The sequence below is a fragment of the Haliotis cracherodii genome, unplaced genomic scaffold (genome assembly GCF_022045235.1).
Source record: "Haliotis cracherodii isolate W230 unplaced genomic scaffold, xgHalCrac1.p SCAF_9, whole genome shotgun sequence".
Classification (NCBI taxonomy): domain Eukaryota; kingdom Metazoa; phylum Mollusca; class Gastropoda; order Lepetellida; family Haliotidae; genus Haliotis; species Haliotis cracherodii.
Window position 1 is genome coordinate 55,461,978 of NW_027266343.1, and position 17,645 is coordinate 55,479,622.

General features: G+C 39.6%; 1 protein-coding gene across 1 annotated transcript; it reads left to right on the forward strand.

The window, feature by feature from the left end:
• Positions 1-41: 41 nt before the first annotated feature.
• LOC139452332 (probable ATP-dependent RNA helicase DDX56) lies at positions 42-16,565 on the forward strand. The gene is made up of 17 exons (XM_071233769.1): positions 42-145; positions 2,452-2,613; positions 3,757-3,837; positions 6,330-6,403; positions 6,867-7,037; positions 8,029-8,119; positions 8,897-8,961; positions 9,994-10,098; positions 10,586-10,657; positions 11,322-11,426; positions 11,813-11,932; positions 12,529-12,629; positions 12,894-12,967; positions 13,435-13,524; positions 14,361-14,466; positions 15,762-15,859; positions 16,436-16,565. Exons 1-17 carry the CDS (start codon positions 74-76, stop codon positions 16,505-16,507), a joined length of 1,659 nt encoding a protein of 552 aa, XP_071089870.1. The 5' UTR covers positions 42-73; the 3' UTR covers positions 16,508-16,565.
• The last annotated feature ends 1,080 nt before the right edge of the window (positions 16,566-17,645 follow it).

Below are 17,645 nucleotides of genomic sequence, written 5' to 3' on the forward strand. Positions count from 1 at the left end.
TACTTCTATTAGTTTGTCGCGAGGTAAACGAGTTGGTGCAAACACATGGTGGTGTGTACAATCATTTACAATTATGTCAGACGACGATGTTGATTCGGAATTTCTTGGCTTTCACGAAATGGGACTTGATGATCGCCTTTTGAAAGTAAGGAAATTGAAGTGAATACATAGCTAAATACACTGAACACTGTTAAAGACTGGCATGGAAGGAGGAGCTGATAATATTATATCTTTATTCTACACCTTTAATAAAGACGTCTGTAAATAGTAGTAATGTCCATGTGACCATCTTCTGATTTCTGACCTGGCTAAACGGATGTGTGTCAATTCATCCAGATGTTGTGGATCGTTGCTCACACCATCAACCACTGGTTTGTCTTGTCATGGCTTGGTTACCATGCAGTAGGGCTTGGACGGGTAACTCAGGTCGGGTGGGACCTGAGTACGACCCGGGTACCCACAGGACTACCCGGACCCGTCATTATAGTCACATGATATATTGTTTAATTACAAAAACTTACAATAGCACAGTGGTTACACTACAACTCGTTAATATTCGCATTTCTTTCTGATGATACACACATTCCTTTTGACTTGTAGCCTGCAACCTCGGGGTATCGCGGTACTTGTCATGTACGCTAAACGGAAACAAAATGAACTCACTCACCTTTTTGATTATTCGTGCTCTCTATATCAGATATCATTAATTTGATCAAACAATGCATATTTTACTGATAAAAGTTCATTATTTACGTCGGTAGCTCCCAGTAAAAGCCGGGCCTCGCGCTCTGTTTGACAAGGGAGAGAACTCCATCGTATCGCGGTACAGAGAAATTAGGTGTATGAAGGTCCGAATTGGACAAAAAGAGCACATAATTCTACCAACCACTTGGTATGATCATGCCAGACATCTGTGATTTGTCCAGACAAGTGCAAAGACAGCACAAGTAAAATTCTAAATGTGTTATCAGTAATAGGTATTCGATGCATATTGACCGAAAAGTAAGAGACAAATGGTTATATAAGTCAACTACAAAATATCAGAAATGATATTCTAAGATTGTTTATAAAAAAAATTGGATGACAATAATTTGTCACAAAATGGAAAAATGTTAAAAGTCAACAATAAATATATAATAAGCACTCCTAGTATGCCCAAAGTATGTATTAATCTTTTGGCTACTAGTGAAGAAAGTATTTCTACGTTTGGCATTATGGCCCTTATGATCTCCCAATAGATTCTGGGCACAGAGCGGGGAAATGTGCAGACTACGTAACTTCCGTTACCTTATTAGTCGCCATGAATATTCAGATGATCTGGTTCAGGTCGATAGAGAAAGTATACTTGGGGAACTGTGGGTTATATCGTTGGCCATTGATAGATTGGGGTAAGGCAATATTAAAAATGATGCCACAAGTAAGTATCAATGCATTAATAACTCCTTACTTACAGCAGACGGAACATTCCGAGGAAATTGAAATTGTTTACGAAGTAAGCACTTCCTGGGCACTGATTTGCATTAATAGACAGCTGCTAAGAGGCGTGTCCCGCGTGAACTATCGGAAATCACAAATGCCGCGATACGATGAATGCCGCGGTACCACGGGGTCCGAGTATATATGTTTAAAAATAAAACTTCAGTGTATGCATGATCTGATCATTTGATACATGTTTATCTAAATAGTTTTGGGCAGGGCTGCGGTAAAACAATTCCCAATCAGACATTTTGTTCCTAACGCTTGAGATATACAGTGGGTACCTGGGTAGGGTAGGGTCAGGTAATAGGGTGTTAGGTACCAGGCTGGTTTGCAGGCTGCTTTATATTCTCCCATTTACTCCCATCCAGAATTCTTCTGCTTCTGTATTTTATCTGGACAGTCACATATAAGGATTCATTTCAAGGATACAGTCATCAATCTTTATTTTGCAACAAACATCACATCACAACGTTCCACCCAAATGTGATGCTCTATGCTATGGGAACTCTAACCTGTTCAGGAACATGAAACATTATGAAGATGGAAACACATAATTTTTAATTGATCAGTTGTTAATTGAACACTTGTTTCTCAAACACTATAGTATCAATATAATTGGGAAATATTTCAACCCATAACTCCTTAACATTCTGCCTGGGTTAGGGCAACGTAACTATAAATGATATTTTAATTAAAAATTCTAGACAAGGATTTTGTATTCTTATTATTCATTTCAAGGAAGGGGTTACTTGCAGAACTTTTACCCATTTTCAATGAAACAGAATTACTGATTACGCACATATTAAGTGTTTATGAAATATCTTTATTGCTGCAAAGTTTCACACTTTTTCGTTATTTTAATGATTAGTTTATTTAACAATGTTTAACTACCAGCCCATACAACTTATTACTAGTCTTTAGTGACGTTGAAACTGTCATTTCAAGATGTTTGACGTAACTTTGTTATTTCAGGCAATCTCTAAGTCAGGCTGGAGAAAACCAACCCCAATTCAAGAGAAAGCCATTCCACTGGCATTGGAGGGCAAGGATGTACTTGCTCGTGCTCGCACAGGCTCAGGCAAGACTGCCGCATTCTGTATTCCTGTCATACAAAAAATACTGGCAGCAAAGCAGGTGAGAGAAATTATTACTTATGGTTGTCTACATATTTTCATATGGTGTTTTTTGCAAACAGAACAAGGATAGTTAAACATGTTAAAAAACACTAAAAACAAAACAATCAGAATGGAAACTTTCATGGTTTACTTTTTTATGCTCCAGTATTTATTACTCATGTATTATTGTGATGACAGGTATGAAATAAGGATATATCTGTACACCATGTTCACAAATGCAGAAGTTATTGTTACATGATATTCTGCCCAGTTTTGTTCAAATGCCTTGGTTAATTCACCTAAGAGAATTGACTTAACAATATCTTCCATTTTGTGATACATTTGTGTAAAATAAGGCATTTATTAAGACAAATTTTTTTCCAAGAGTGTTATGGCAAAACAAGACATTCATTAAGAGATCTTTAGGCTAGAAAACGTCTATTGAACGCAAGGCTGCCAAGCATCACAAGTCAGCCAACATATCAGCCAATGAAAACATTTGTCACGCATCACTGCACTGTAGCTTTAGGCCACACCCCCAAATAATTTTGGTTTGGAATCCGATTACAGACCGTGTGATTTCACAACTTTCACTAGGCCATCTGAATACTTTCCATGATATTTCTTCTCCGGGAAATTGACTTAATACACCTAGGACAATTGATAAACACAACAAAATCGAAATAATTTATTTCACTTTCCTTGCCCTTTCGAGGGAAAAGTGTCATCATGACCAACACGGTCCCATTGGCTTATTTTATTTTAAATCTCTGAGTTATACTTATCAATGAGCTCACTATGCTTGTATGTCCACTGCATCGGCTGTAACCTGGAATGTCATCCTTTCTGTTATGAACATATTTTGGTTGATTTCCAAGCCTCATCATTCCAATGTTTAAACGGGGCGGTTGGGTAGCCTAGTGGTTAAAGCGTTCGCTCGTCACACTGAAGACCCGGGTTCGATTCCCGACATGGGTACAATGTGTGAGGCCCATTTCTGGTGTCCCCCGCCATGATATTGCTGGAATATTTCTAAAAGCGGCGTAAAATCAAACTCGCTCACACTCACTCCAATGTTTAAAGCTCATCTAAGTTCCCCTACAGTCTGTATAGTTGCAACTGTTCGAGTGTAATCCTCATTAGTGATGTGCTTTTCCTGCAGTCGGCCACGGAGCAGTGTGTCCGGGCTGTAGTGCTGACTCCATCGAAGGAGCTATGTAATCAAGCATTCAGAAACATCAAGGTAAGTGTCATAGGTCGTCTAGTGGGTCACGTGGATGTTTCAACCCAGGGTTTCCCCTGACGCAGAATTCTTGTGTATATGACTCACAATTACAGAAAAATATGTACAGAAATAAATGACTGCGTCATGACTGACGCAATTTCAAAATATCTATGTTGTTGTTTACCAACTTTGGAATGAAAATATTACAACTACCCACCTGAACTTAATTTGTAAACATTTTCTTAAGACAATATGTGCAGACATCTTAAAATTTACATCTAGTTTTTAATTAATCGTCGTTTTTAGAAGTAACATAACTTCGAATAACACCACTGCCACGGGCTAATTTGCATAGCCTGTCACATGACCAGACTTTTCTCTTGTTTTAAAACAAAAGCTAAAATCAGAACAGCCGGGGGCTTTACATATTGCTTTGCATAATTATATAGATATTCGCACAAAGCTGATTATTCATCAAAGTGAACGTAACTATCACACTCTGTGTGGCTTCGATGACAGCATGTGATGTAAACAAAGGAAAACTCCGCAAATGGACAAAGTTTTTCACGTTTCTGCATATTTTCTCACTAAAAGTTAACCATGACATATGTTTATCTAGATGTGTAGACTCGTTAAAAATGAAACAGAAGAAAATATTATCATTGTTGTGGTGAATCCTGCTGAACGGGGTAAACGAAAGTTGTAAGTATCGAAGGGACACATGTTTTTGCCGAAATTTGGGTAAACATTATTGAATGAAATTTTAGATAAAATTAATAAAATAGCTGACAAACATAAAGTCAGATATACAGAGAACACATTTTTATTACCAGATAGTGTAACAACAGGATTAACTTGCGTAATTCAATTCGGATTTGTTATGCTATTTCCGATGACGGATCATGACAGCCTTAAATGAGACTGAAGAAAAGTCTGTGCGTATTATACACAAGAGATATTTTTTTCAGGATTTAATTGCCCATAATTAGGTGTGCATATTAAACACGAGTGTGTATTATACACGAATAAATATGGTATATACGAAATGTAAAGCTTTGGGCGTCTTTGTTGTTGCTAATAAACTGTATTCAACCAGAAAATATTACGAGTGTTCACAGTTCTCCAGTTCAACTTCACTGTTGATAGATAATACAAGATAACTAGATAAAAGATGTAAATGAGTTAGTGGTATTAAATTATAATCTCACATGAAATGTATTTTAATATCCATCCATGATTAAAAGTTGTGTCTCACAGTTGAGACTGATGTTATTTATTCATCCTGTATTAGTGTCACTGTAAATTGTTTCATGAGCTGTGAAGTAATTAAAGATTTTGAAAAAATAAAACCAACAAACTTTGTTTTTCATTCATAAATCCTTTATTTTTCTGCAGTACAATCAGCTGAGAACATTAATTAACACTAGTTAACTTAAACTAAAGACATATAATATTTAAAAGATACTTAACTTTAAGTGTAACATAAACAGTGAACACTTTAAATTTCATTAATCATACAATAAAACATTTGACTCTCAAAAAAATATTTTTGACTCCAAAAATTTCATAGGCTGAGTCAAGGTGACTCTCAGATATTGGAGTCTTGGGGGAACCCTGTTCAACCCTAGTATTGTTACAATGTGCAAAGCCAAGTTTTGGTGTCCACTACACTATGTTATGGCTGAAATACTGCTAAAAGGGCATAAACCTCACTCACTCACTCACTCACTCACTCACTCAGGGTTCGATTTCCCACATGGGTACAATGTGTGAAGCCCATTTCTGGTGTCCCCTGCCGTGATATTGCTGGAATATTGCTAAAAGCAGTGTCACTCACTCACTCACTCAACCACTCACAAATGTACGTCTTAGTGAATCTTTGAAGAATTTCATCAAATAAATACATGAAGAACATTTGGAATTTCTTGTGACCGAAAGACCAAAGTGACCTTTGTCTTATAAGTACACACAGAATTGGTAAATTATGTACTATTCCAGGTTAGTGACACAAGTGTTGTTGATTTTCAGAGCCTAGATTTTTTAGTTAACTGACACTGGAACAAGTAATGGAGCAATTCAAATGTTTGGATAATAAGCCTTTCGTACATCAATTACAAACTACCGTATTCGACATAATAAGCACCCAGGGCGCTCTCAAAATTAGAAATAGGGGGCTCTTATTAGAATATTATTTTGGTGAAAAACAACAGAGTTCAACGAGTGTAAATTTCGTGGTTTATGCTGAAATGTTTATAAACGACTGATATATTTTTCCAGAATTTAATTGCCCATGATTAAGGGTGCATATAACAAACGTATTATGCACGAATAATTAGCCTTGTGTACATTTATCAATCAGAAGGGGTGCTAATTGGAATTGTTCACGAGCCAGTATATTAGCAAATATCGCCGTGGGCGCTTATTACGTCGAATACAGTTTTAAAACTTTAAATGTAAAATAAAATATCCTAAATGCCCAATGTTTATTGTTTATCTATTTGTGGCGCTAGGACTTGACGAGCAGTTGCTCTCGGGAGGTGAGATGTGTCGACATCTCGCAACCAAACCCGCTGCCCTCGCAAAGGTGAGATCTTCATATATATAGATATAGATATAGATATAGATATATGATGTCTTTGTTTTGTTTGTTGTTAAATGTCGCACTCAGCAATATTCCATCTCGATGGTGGTCTGTAAATATTCAAGTCTGGACCAGACAACCCAGTGATTGACATCATGAGCATCGATCTACGTAATAAATGACATGCATTAACTAAGTCAGCAAGCCTGACCACACGTTCCCATTAGTTGCCTCTTACAACAAGCAGGCTTGCTGAAGACCAATGTTTTGTTAGGTCTCCGGACTCCAGACTCTTTTATAATGGGATAAGGCTCCTTAGCATGACAAGTGTCAAGTCATCAAGTAACGTCTATCACGAGATAAGTTATGTGTCTCATCATATTGTAGCAGTAATGATAATCCCAGTATGTCTGCATCAAGATCAGATGTTTGTTGGTTAAGTGTTGATGGAGAATGTTTGTTGTAGGCCGATGTTGATGGAGAAGCCGGACATCGTCGTGGGAACACCTAGTCGGGTGCTGGCGCACATAGAAGCAGGCAACCTGTGTCTGCGCGACTCACTCGAGATGGTCATCATAGACGAGGCAGACCTGGTGTTTTCATTTGGATATGAACTTGACATCAAAAGACTCTTGGAGTAAGACTTCATCCTCACATTGTTGGAATTGTATATTGGTCATTGTATATTGGCATGACTTGCGCACTGTTTCAAAAGTAAGATTTTCCAAAAACAATTCAGGTTTGAATTAAAGATATAAGATTCTGTGAAAACATTTATTTAACATAACACAATCATTTCTCTTTTCTTTTTTATACTTTTCTTTCAAAATATGAAGTTATTTCACAGTTTCATTCTCATATCTCTGCTTCTTGGTTGTCGTTACTCTGAAACCTAAGAGAGTCACAAAAAGTCTGATGGCAGTTGCTCGGATTGCTTTATATAACATATCTGGTTCTAGAATGACTTAACAATAAAGCAATGTCATTAAGATCAGATCTTTTAATCTGATACGATATCTCTCTGCGTGAAGATCTGAAGACACCTCCGTGAGAGGTCATGCCAGGAGAGCTTTCACTTTGGCCAATCAGTGGCAGGGCCTCTTGATACTGGGCCGTATGAGCGAATCAGGCGGACCTGCATATCTGATTCCTGTGTCCCAAAAACAAAGTTCTACGGTCTGTTCCGACTGTAAATGATATAGGCAGTGCATCATATTGTTGTGGATATTTTAGACATCAGTCGTCTCTGAGCCACACATGAGTAATGGTAGGAATGTTTGTGTTCTGTGCGGGCTTTATTTCGTTATAATCGAAAATTTCATAACACAGGTGGGAAATGAACAAAGCCAAATCATTTTAGAAAGCCAAGATGTGATTGGCTCAAGAACCCAGCCACTCTTTATTTTGATTGGACGGTCAAACTTCACCAAAGGTTCACCTGATGAAACCTTCTTGAAGGTGTCTTCGGATCTTCACTGAGTGAGGTATCAGAGTGAAAGACGTGGTGCTATTATGTGGAGATGGATCATCTGTGTTTGTTACCTGCTGAAGCTGTAGGTAATCTAAGTTGGTTTTGATTAAAACAAATTAACATTATTTTAAAGAAACTAATTATTGTGTACCTGCAGACACCTGCCCAAGATCTACCAAGCATTTCTGATGTCTGCCACCCTGACAGAAGACGTGAAGGCTCTCAAGAAGATGGTTCTCCACAACGCTGTTAGTACTCCGAATTTGTCTTTAGTGATGTAGAAAGTTTTACTTGATCATGTGTTTTATTCATGGGATGCAGAACTGAGGGTTTGTGATTTTGCTGTTTTAATAAGTTTGGGATGTAGAGATAGGTATTTGAATGCAGCTTATGTGGTGCTTGATGGGTGGTCCAACACCAACATTTCTGGAGGGAGAAACGGTATCACCGGTGTCACAGATAGAAGACTGACAAGACTTGTCCTGCCTACCACACTCACCCATTCGTCTTAACCCCATTGGTGCCATGGGGGGAACAGCTGTTGAGAGTGCTGCAACTTACTGTGGCAGAAACTTACAATCATGGGTTCAAATCTCAAGTTGTTCCTGATTGGCTCTTGTTTTGTCAGTACCATACCCATTCTCATGGGTTCAAATCAAGCTAAAACGCAGTGATATAACTGAAATACTGTTCAACTCACTCTTAACAATATTATCATTCATAACACAAGGCCAATTCGGTCTCTTGGTTTACATATTTATTTACCCAAGATGCAAGAAAACATGAAATTATAGTAATATTATCAGGGATACTTGAATTTTTTTTTAATTTAGGAAAAGTATGTTACATATAAGGCTGGGAGGTTTATTCTTTGAGTCAAAAGAAGCATGTTTTCCCGTGTTCATTTTTGTGTTTGTTGTTGCAAATTGAGGCAGACTCATATGTAGCAAATGAAACTAATTCGGTCTGGCTTATTTGAACTTTTGTGCTCAGATACTTATTTTATCAAACTATTTATTGAACAGGTGATTTTGAAACTTGAGGAAAGTCGACTTCCAGAGACATGGCAGCTTGCACAGTACCACATCAAGTAGGTCCATGTTGTCATGGCAACAAGCACTACACGTCTGTATCACAACATGTGTTCACGTCACATTGAATTCAAGATCTCGAGTGGATTGGATTTGTCATCTGATCTTATGAATTGAAGTATTGTTCATGTCATAAAGTTACACAAGGGGGAAGGGGTGGCCCAGTGGTTGAAAGTGTCACAAGTTAACAATTGGCTGTGAGAGTTGCATACCTTTAGGTAGCAGGATACACTGATGATGGGATCAGAGCCAAAATTCACCCGATTTTCCCGAGGCAAGGGAGTTAACTGACTATAAAAGTCGAGTTTCCACCCTTGCCGAACTAGGCAGGAATTATGGAGTTACATTTTAGCTGGACTAACGAGTCTATGCATTGTCCAATCAAAATCGCGCACCAAAATCGAAATCCAGTTAGTAAACTGTTGTGCAGATTTCGGTCGGTTGCAGGATTTGCGAAAAAATGTGCACCGCCAACTTGTTGTCAACAGATAATTTCCAAGTCTTTTCATGTTTTTAATCAAGGTGCTCACTTGATTTGATGCACTTCATGATGTAAGACCCGATTTTTAACAATATAGATCTTTATTATCGATCAGATCGTCTTGACTGGGCGCCGTCGTTTTGTTTGAAACAAATGCAAATGATACGAGAAATGGAATCTGATTGGTCTACAGGAGAGGCTTAAAAGGTACATAACTCGTAATAACCATTGGTGGAGCTACGATCAAGCCCAGGAATTCAAGCCTAGTTCAGTAAGAGTGGAAACTGGACTTTCAAAGTCAGTTAACTCCTTGCCTCGGGAAGATGAATTCACCCTGGTTAATATCTATGGTCATCACATGGGTTCACTAGTGGTAAACGTGTGAGACCATACCTTTGGGTTTCCTCCCTGTATTCAAAGCAGTGTGAGACTCACTCACTCACTCACTCACTCACTCACTCACTCACTCACTCACTCACTCACTCATCCACTCATCCACTCACTCACTCACCAACTCACTCACTCACTCACTCACTCACTCATATTGCAGGTGTGAAGACGAGGACAAGTTCACGTTGATGTGCGCTCTGTTCAAGCTGGGGCTAATCAGAGGGAAGTCCATCCTGTTTGTCAACTCGGTAGACCGCTGCTACAAGTAAGTGAAGACATCACTCGATACATACAGGGGTACAGACATACACTACAGGAAACTCATGGTCCACTGTGAGGCTGGGATCAAGATGTGACTGGTATAAGGTGTTCTCTGGTTACCATCTTGTTTGACTCTCAAAGTTGAGGAGAGATGCAATAAACAGATTTCTGAATGAACTGAAAGAACATTATCACCACCAAATGTATATGAAACTCTCAAGGAGGAACTGTTATGTTACAGTATAGATCTTGATTATCAATCAGATCATCTTGACTGAGCCCCGCCATTTTGTTTGAAACAAATGCATGTGATATGGAAGGTGGAATCTGATTGGTCAGAAAGAGGTACACAGATGGGTAATAGACAATGGGCACCCATCTGCAGGTTGTTGGCAAAGTATCTTCCTCAGAACCAGTTGTATTTAATGGCAAAAGAATATTGGTGTTGATTTGACGTATACTGTAAACCTAGTGGCTGTTTGTGCTTGTAGGTTGAAGTTGTTCCTGGAACAGTTTGGTGTCAACGCCTGTGTCCTCAACTCAGAACTCCCAGTCAACTCCAGGTTCGTAATGGTAGACAGAAGAATTGTTTTCCTTTACCATAGAGGGTCAAATCTCTGTCTATTGTTTCCTTTACTTTAACTTTTGTAAAAAGTATATGGAGAGGCCATTTCATAAACAGCATGGGTGTGTGCTTTATGGAACAACACTCATGGGTGGCGTATTTCTGATCTATTCGGTGCAACTTGACAAGATGTGACAGGTAAATATTTCCTGATTACACTGTTGACACTGTGTGACAATATGAAATTAAGGAAACAGGATGTGAGGGTAAATGTCTTAAAGATATCCCAGCTGGTTTGACAATGTGTGCAAGTATCCAAAAGAATTATGTCTCCTAAGTCCTAACATCTTATGTTTGTTGTTGGTCAGAAAAAAATAACCGTCATGAAACTATTGCAAGTGTGTGTGACTTGCAGTTTTTACAGTACTTTCCTGCTCATAAAACATTCCAGATTTCCAGTATGTAAAACGCAGATAGAATTCTAAGAAGAAGCTCTTGCCCAAATCATGATAACATGAGTAAACTTTAAAAAACACAACATGCATCAGATAGGTGGTGCATGCTTCATTTTCTCTGAAATAGACGATAAAAACCTCTGTTGCTGAAGGTTGAAGTTGCCATGGTTACATGTGATTACTGTCAGCTCATCCTTTGTGTTTCAGGTGTCACATTGTGACCCAGTTCAATGAGGATGTATACAGCTACATCATTGCATCTGATGAAACACTTCTGGCCGATCCTAAACAGAAGCCACAAGACAAGAAGAAGTAAGTCAGATTTATGATGCCTTTTGAATTAATGGTGTCAGTCATGTGTGGTTTATGCGAAACCACAAACATTTGCCATTGCTGTGTAGCACAGAGGTGAGAGGTCTTGTCATGATTATGTACAGCTGCAGTGATATTGCTGAGATATTGTTTCAGGTAGACTAAGACGACTTTGCATCAGTGAGTTTGGGGAATGTTTCAGGTAGACTAAGACGACTTTGCATCAGTGAGTTTGGGGAATATTTCAGGTAGACTAAGACAACTTTGCATCAGTGAGTTTGGGGAATGTTTCAGGTAGACTAAGACGACTTTGCATCAGTGAGTTTGGGAAATGTTTCAGGTAGATTAAGACGACTTTGCATGAGTGAGTTTGGGGAATGTTTCAGACACAAGAAGAAGATCCATGAGTACGGAGTGTCCCGAGGAATTGACTTCCAGAATGTTTCAAACGTCATCAACTTTGACTTCCCCAGGAATGTAGATTCCTATATACACAGAGTAGGAAGGTTGGTTTTTGACAGTTGTAGTCACTGATCACTCTTTTCCAAAGTGTGAATAGGTAGCCTGGTGGTTAAAGCATTGACTTTCATGTCAAAGACCCGGGTTTGAATCCCTACATGGTAATAATGTGTGTCACCGGTGAAGATACGGGGTAGAATAGGTCTTCATCAACCCATGCTTGCTGTAAAAGACAACTATGCTTGTTGTAAGAGGCGACTTGGGGGATGATGTGGTCAGGCTCGCTGACTTGGTTGATGCATGTCATCATATCCCAATTGCATAAATCAATCCTCATGATGTCAGTCACTGGATTGTCTGGTCCAGAATCGATTATTTACAGACCGCAGTCATATAGCTGGAATATTGCTGAGTGCAGCGCTAAACAACAAACAAACAATCTTAGCACTATAATTTTTATAAGTTCGTGTTAACGTATGGGAGTTACCATCGCCTTAGTGCTGAGATCGCTTTGTGGAACAGGGCCCTTGGTGTGAACTTTTTGTACAGGAAGCATGCATCCATATTTCAATGTAACGTTGTCGACTGACCACATGATGATGTGTTGTTGACTGACCACATGACGATGTGTTGTTGACTACAGGACAGCACGAGGCAACAACCACGGCACAGCGCTGTCCTTCGTCAACATCAAGGAGATGGCGATGTTGCAGGAGGTGGAGGATGACCTAGCTGATCATGCACGTGGGTAGACCGCTACATCTTTACACACTGACGTTCATTTGTTTGGGTTCATATTTCCATGACCCTCACAATTACATAAATGTTTTACTTATCCTGCATTACTCCTTAAGCCATTTACTGCATACTTATAGGAAGCTGTGTGAGGTCCAGCTGAAGAAAAAGTTGACCCCTCGCTGATCCTGCCAAGTTTTTGCTGACAGCCCCATCCCTCCCCATCCCTCCCTAACATAGCTTACATGTCATGAATACCATTCTGTTTTTCAGCTGAAGGCGAAAATCTCTTTAAACCTTACAACTTCAAGATGGAGGAAATTGAAGGCTTCAGATACCGATCTAGGGTAAGTTACAAAATAAACTTTTACAGAAAATTGTCAGTGTGAATTAGTTGCATTTAAAGTATTTGATGTCATGGATGGGTCTTTAATGGATTTAGTCCAGAAAAGCTGTTTGAATTGAGGACCTTTTATCATGCTTGACATTTTAGCACCAAACATGTGGTAGAAGTAGTGTTCTTTTATGACCCCTGGGTTTGGGGATTTTACTGTACTATGGACACTCACTCACTCACTCACCCAATCACCCACTCACTCACTCACTCACTCACAGTATTCATTAATGCCGCTATGAGGAAGATATACCATAACGAACAACATCAAACAACACTCACTCACTCACTCACTCACTCACTCACTCACTCATTCACTCACCCACTCAAGCACTCAAAGTATTCATTAATGTCGCTGTGAGGAAGATACACCATAACGAACAACAACAACATCAAACACGATTCACTCACTCACTCCAGGATGCAATGCGGGCGGTGACGAGGCTGGCAATCCGAGATGCCCGGATGAAGGAGATTCGACAGGAGCTGCTCACAACAGAGAAACTGAAGGTAGGCCGCAGGTTGCAGATAAACTAATATATAAATCCCTTTATTTACACTTTCCCCAATGCGGACCTAGGTAGAATATGTCCCCAGCACCCCATTGCTAGTCGCAAGGGCCAACTAATTTGGGAACCTGTGGAGAATCCAGGTAAGAATTGGTCCCTTGCAACTAGTGGTGTTAGATACCGCGATACAATGGCCAAGGATACAATACATTAATTTACAACCCTTGTATCACGATACATACGATACATTTCAAGTTTTATTGGTTTATAAACACGTGAATAAAGACAGAAACTTTCGGAGATTCTCTAGTATTTCATGTTGGACATAAATAGCATGACATTCACAGCGCCCTCTACCAATAGGTTTCTGCCCTACATTATCCCATCTTTGATCTCTAAAATTTGATAACAAATAATTCAGGGTTGTGATTCATCTGCAAAAAGAAAGAATGTCAACTTGTGGAAGTACTGTATTGGGATAAGAATTGTATTGCACCCACAGTATCTGGATACGTATCGTATCGCAACCCGGTCATATCATTACAATTCTACTAGTAACCTATGCTGGTCGTAAGAAGTGACTAAATGGATCGGATGGTCAGACTTGATGTCAACGTATCACAACTGCATGTATATTTGCTCACTATATCAATCACTGGATTGTCTGGTCCAGTCTCCAATATTCACAGGCCCCCATCATGTGGCTGGAATATTGCTGAGTGCGGCGTTAAAAGACGCCCACACTGTCCCATACACATTTAAAAGCAATTGTACACATGTAATACTGAGACTTCCTGTGGTGTCAAATATTTTTATCATGTCTGATGTCTGTTTTAGTCTCACTTCGAGGACAACCCCCAGGACCTTCAAGTGTTGCGTCACGACAAGGCTCTCCACACCGTCAAGAAACAGGTCGTTCTCAAACACGTCCCGGACTACCTCGGTAAGTCACTGATGGATGCTTACATACATATGACAGTAAGTGGGTATGGTTTTACGCCGCTTTTAGCAATATTCCAGCAATATGCTGATGGGGGACACCCAAAATGGGCTTCACACATTGTACCCATGTGGGGAATCAAACCCGGGTCTTCGGCATGACGAGCCAACACTTTAACCACTAGGCTACCCCACCGCCCTAAATGACAGTTGAGGGCCATTGGACAATAGATACATATTGGCATGAGTGGCCCAGTTGTCTAAGGCACTGCAATTCACTGTGCGGAGTTGTATCCCTTGGCACACCAGAAACCTATGATTGAAGTTCGAATCCTGGTCCTCCCAGTTTATGTTTCTAGTTATAGTCTGAGCACGGGAATCAGGCACGTTTAGATGCCCAACGCTAATGCCGTATTCATGCGTGCTTGATTCCCGTGCACCCTTTCAGGTTGAGTTGATAGGTTCAACTGTGTCATATGGCCCTGTGACGCAGGGGTAGCATTATGCAGATGTCTGTTTCAATGAATGCTCGTTCCACCCATGACGAACAAGTCTGGTTGTTGATAAAATATAGTGATAGCTAAATAGACAGAATTTTTATTCATGCACTGATTGTCTTTAAATATAATATCCAGTTATGTATGACTGTTTAATAATCTCATACCAACTTTGACTGGAGTAGGTCCGATAGTTTTTCAGATATTGTAGTAAACGTTGGTACCTTAAATTACCTTCCAGACTATATGTCGGCGCCATACCCGTGCTCATGGTGAAAGTCTGTGACCTGCATCTGATTTCCTCCTGCCATGATATAATTGGATTTTTTGTTAAAAACCTACCAGTACCGGTAGTAGAATCCAACTAAACTAAAGATCTGGTGTTCTGTCCTCCTATATCTTGGACCCATGAAGATTAACCCCATTAACCCATGCTTGCCATGAAAGGTGACCCTGCCCGTCATAGGAGGCGACTACCGTGACCGGGTGGTCAGGTTCGCTGACTTGGTTGATGCACGTCATCGTATCCCAATTGCTAAAATCGATTCTCATTATGTGAATCACTGGATTGTCTGGTCCATACTTGATTATTTACACACCGCCATCATACAGCTGGAATATTGCTGAGTGCAGTGTTAAACAACAAACAAACAAATCCTACAACTCACCAATCCTGAGACATATCATAAACAGGAACAAACTAACTTCAATCTGCATGAAGAATAACCGATTGCAGCATTACACCTACTTTAACAGCCACAATTTCTTCAAGGTCAAACATTTCATTGTGGTATCGTTTCAGTTCCGAAGACACTGAAGAATCTAAAGCAGGAGGAAAAGACTGACAAAACCAAGAAAAGTAACAAACCCGGCCCATCTAGGGGGCAGTTGAAGTTCAAGGTCAGTCAGGAATTCTTGCCACAAACAGTGAACCCTTGTTAGTCTGGACCCTGTTTAGCCGAAAGTCCCGTCTTCTGGAAGATTAATGATGTGTATGTTTTCATGTGGTGTATTGTGAACATGGTGCATTAATGTGACAAGTTGTTTAAGAGGATGATTTCAGACCACCTCCGTGGTCTGGTGGTAGAGCGTCCTCCCAGAGAGCGGAAGGTCCGGGGTTTGATCCCCGGCTGCATCATACCAAATGACGTTAAAAGATGGTACTTTTTGTAACCCTCTCTGGCACTCAGGATTAAGGGGATAAGCCAAGGACTGGTGTCTGAGTGGAGAGTATTCATGTTAAACTGCGGCATGGTATCTCAGTGGGCTTGCAATATAACTTGGCATCAGTCCGGACTAGTACAAACAGCCCCACACATGGCGCCGCTATACAAGTGCAATAATCTTGAACGCGACGTTAAACCCAATTTCACCCAAGATGATTTTTACTTTTTCAGCCATATAACCTACCGTGCTACCAACACATTATTATGTTCATCTAATTCTCAAAATAATTCTACATTTGATTGTTTTCAGAAAAGACAAGCTGATCCCTTGAAAAGTTTTGAGTTCACTGGCCTCAGTAGTAAGAAGAAGAAGAAGAAATGAACAGAAGATGATTTCATTTGTAAAATCTGTAAATAACCCCAAAATATTAAATGTTGATCAAAACCCAACAGACTGTTTTGTTTTGATTTGTTTATGAAATCACCATTGTCCCATAGAATGTAAGAACACAAAATTCTGAGTAAGTGAGTTGGGTTTAACTGGAAGTATTCCAGTTATATCACAGCATATGTCAGCTTGATCAGTGATCCCGCTGGCTTTTGGAACTGCCAGTCCTACGTGGACTGGTAAGTCTAAAAATTACCATTCCCCCCTAATTTTTCTCAGTCCCAACTTTAAACATATGAAAATTACCTGCTTTTAATTCTTTCAACATCACGTTCATTTCATCTCGGAACATGCTGAAGTGACTTAGTTACATCTGCACATCATTCACTCAAAGTTCAGTCACAATTTTCTCGTTTTGTTTCAATTTCAAGACGAAGTCACTGCAAGTATACTTTTAACCTCGAAGCAAAGCAAAATGTCATTTCCTTGTTCTAAAAATCAGCAAGTGGAAACCCTGACGGTAACAGACAAGCTGATTTGTTCCAAAAATATACCAATATGAATATCACAGATTTATAAGGTCCTCTATTTGCCGGTCCACAGGGACTGGCAGTCTCATGAATTACCAGTCCAAGACTAATTTTACCTGTAAAAAACTGGTAATTACCGGTAAACGGGAACACTGTTGATGTGGGAGGAAAGCGTGAGGTGATTCAGGGCTCAGACGTCTATCACTTTGGTAACTCACAAGCATGGATATGATGCTGACAAACCTCGGGGCAAACCACGATTAGAACCCACAAACAGGTTTCTGGCATGATCAGGGGATGTAACTCTGCACAGAGAATTGCTGCGACCTTGATGACTGGACCAGCAGCGCCCCCTACACAATTCTGGAAACATGAGATAACACCTTAACTTATTTCCAAGATTTATTCAGTGTTTCTCTACAAACCATACTTGACAACAATAGCAAAACATGTTCAATATTATTACAGGCTCTCAGTACTAGAGTTACAAATATATAACAGGAGGATTTTGTAAGTCTAGCTCTGTCAACTTGTATTCTACTCAACTTTTGATTGGGATAATGAGATGTGGAAGCCTTATGAGTTGGCACCTCAAGGAATAG